Raw genomic sequence first — 1883 nt, 5'->3', positions numbered from 1 at the left:
ATTGCCGGGATGGAAGTGCAGCTCCCTGGGTGCTGCCGGCTGTTTGCTGTACAAAATTGGGATGTAGCCACAGGGGATGGCACTTCTCAACTACCAAAGCCTCATTCTGGGGGAAGGCACAGCCTGTGCAGATGCAGATACAAGCCAGGGGTGATTTTTCCCCTCTCCAAGGCTCCCTTCCCCAGCTGCTAGCCGGGCTCAGATTGGGAAGGCAAACTGGGAAGCTCTCACTGGGAGCTCTAGGCTGCCTCCTGGAGCTGCCAGCTTGGCTCCAGTCCTAGGTTGGACATCAGCAGGGAGCCCAAACCCAAGAATGAACCTTCACACCACACTGATCTCCAGCCTGGACACCCCAAGAGCAGCACCACCCTCGCCAGACCCTTGGCTTATGGTGAGGTTTCACCTGGCCACGAAGTTTTGGGATGAAGCTCTGGAGCAAGGAGAGATGGAAGGAGCACAACAGCTCTGGAGTGGCAGCTCTGAGCCTGGCTGATCCCCAGGATCCCCAGGCAGCCCTCCCTGAAGTGTCCTGGGTGAAATGACTCCTTTGGGTCCGTCTGGGCTCCCTCCACCCAAGGGATCCTCAGGAGCTCTGCCTTCCCCCAGACAGGTGGGGAAACGGAGTCACCAGGTGCTGATCTGTGGGGGAGCCTGGAGAGAGGCTGAGCAGAGGACCCAGGAGTCTCTCTCTTCCCAACACAGCACCAACTGCTGGGATGGGGCAGAATCCCGTTGGGAACTGCTTCTGAGAGAGGATTCAGGCTCCTTCCCGCTGCTGGGGAAGGGAGTGCTGGCACTTCTGGGGGTGGCACTGACAACCCTGGGGTTAAGGCCCATGTAACCCAGACAGGGCTGAGCACAGGGTGGAACTCATCGCACAGGGGCTGCAGAGTCAGTCACACCCAGGGCTGTGGTTGGTGGCGGGTGGGTTGAGGCTGATTGAAGACACCCCAGCACGACACGGAATCACTTCTATAGCTTTTTATTGCCAAAATGGTTAAATACCTCTGCAGAGGGCTGGGAGCATCCTCCGACCTCCCAGTGCCCCACATCCCTCTGCCAGCTCTGCATCCATCTGGAGCTGCCCGGGAGGGGACATCAGGCCAGGATGGGGAAGGAGGCGGCGGTGGCCACGCCGCAGTTGTTGTCCTTCATGGCCATGAGGATGTAGCCGTCGTTGCCCCAGTAGGTGGACCAGGAGTTCTTGATGAGCCAGTAGCCCTTGCCGTGCAGGATCCCGTAGCCCACGGCCAGCACCGCGTGGTCCAGCGCCCACGTCTCGTTTCCTGGACGGAAGAGAGAAGAAAACAAAGCCAACTCAGTCTCTGTCTCGGAGCTAAATCCCGCTCTACAAATATTTTTGCTTATCCCAGTGCTGATGAGCAGGGTATGGAGCCTCCAGGGGCCGGGACTCACCACAGAGGGGCTCCTCGTAGACACCGTTGGCGTAGAAGGCGAAGGACTTGTGGGAGGCGTCGATGTTGACGGCCACGGGGCCGTGCTTGACCAGCGCAGCCTTCAGGGCCACGGCACTGCCCGGTGCCACGTGGGCATAACCGGCCAGGGGGGCCACCAACTCCGACTGGTTCCAGTGACAGTAGCCATTCTGGAGTGGGAGCGGGGAAAGCTGAGGTGGCACCAGGGCCCCGGGGCAGGTTGGAGTGGTGAGGAGGCAGGAGGGAGTGGGGCAGCTCGGATGGAGCATCCAAAGTGGAGCCATCCGCTGCCAAAGGGCCGATGGCTGGTTTGGGAGAGCCTGGAGGGAAGGACTGGGGAGGGGGTGGCACTGCACCCACTCTGAGTGGCACTGCCACCCTCACCTGCCCCAGGTAGGGCCCGTAGGACTCGGTGCTGGCGATGCCACCGTGTTTCTTGATCCACTC

General features: G+C 60.6%; 1 protein-coding gene across 1 annotated transcript in view; it reads right to left on the bottom strand.

Moving 5' to 3' along the window:
• Positions 1 to 1039: 1039 nt before the first annotated feature.
• Positions 1040 to 1883, bottom strand: part of LOC113978798 (digestive cysteine proteinase 1-like) — a 5088-nt gene continuing 4244 nt past the window's right edge. Inside the window, 3 exon segments of the mRNA XM_027706030.1 lie at positions 1040 to 1286; positions 1417 to 1606; positions 1821 to 1883. The exon segment at positions 1821 to 1883 is cut by the window's right edge and continues 4 nt beyond it. Coding sequence (XP_027561831.1) covers positions 1099 to 1286; positions 1417 to 1606; positions 1821 to 1883 — 441 coding nt within the window. The 3' untranslated portion in view covers positions 1040 to 1098.

Source organism: Neopelma chrysocephalum, unplaced genomic scaffold, assembly GCF_003984885.1.
Source record: "Neopelma chrysocephalum unplaced genomic scaffold, ASM398488v2 Primary Assembly neopelma1_361, whole genome shotgun sequence".
Lineage (NCBI taxonomy): Eukaryota > Metazoa > Chordata > Aves > Passeriformes > Pipridae > Neopelma > Neopelma chrysocephalum.
The sequence above is the reverse complement of the archived record's forward strand: the minus strand, read 5'-3'. Positions and strand labels throughout refer to the sequence as shown.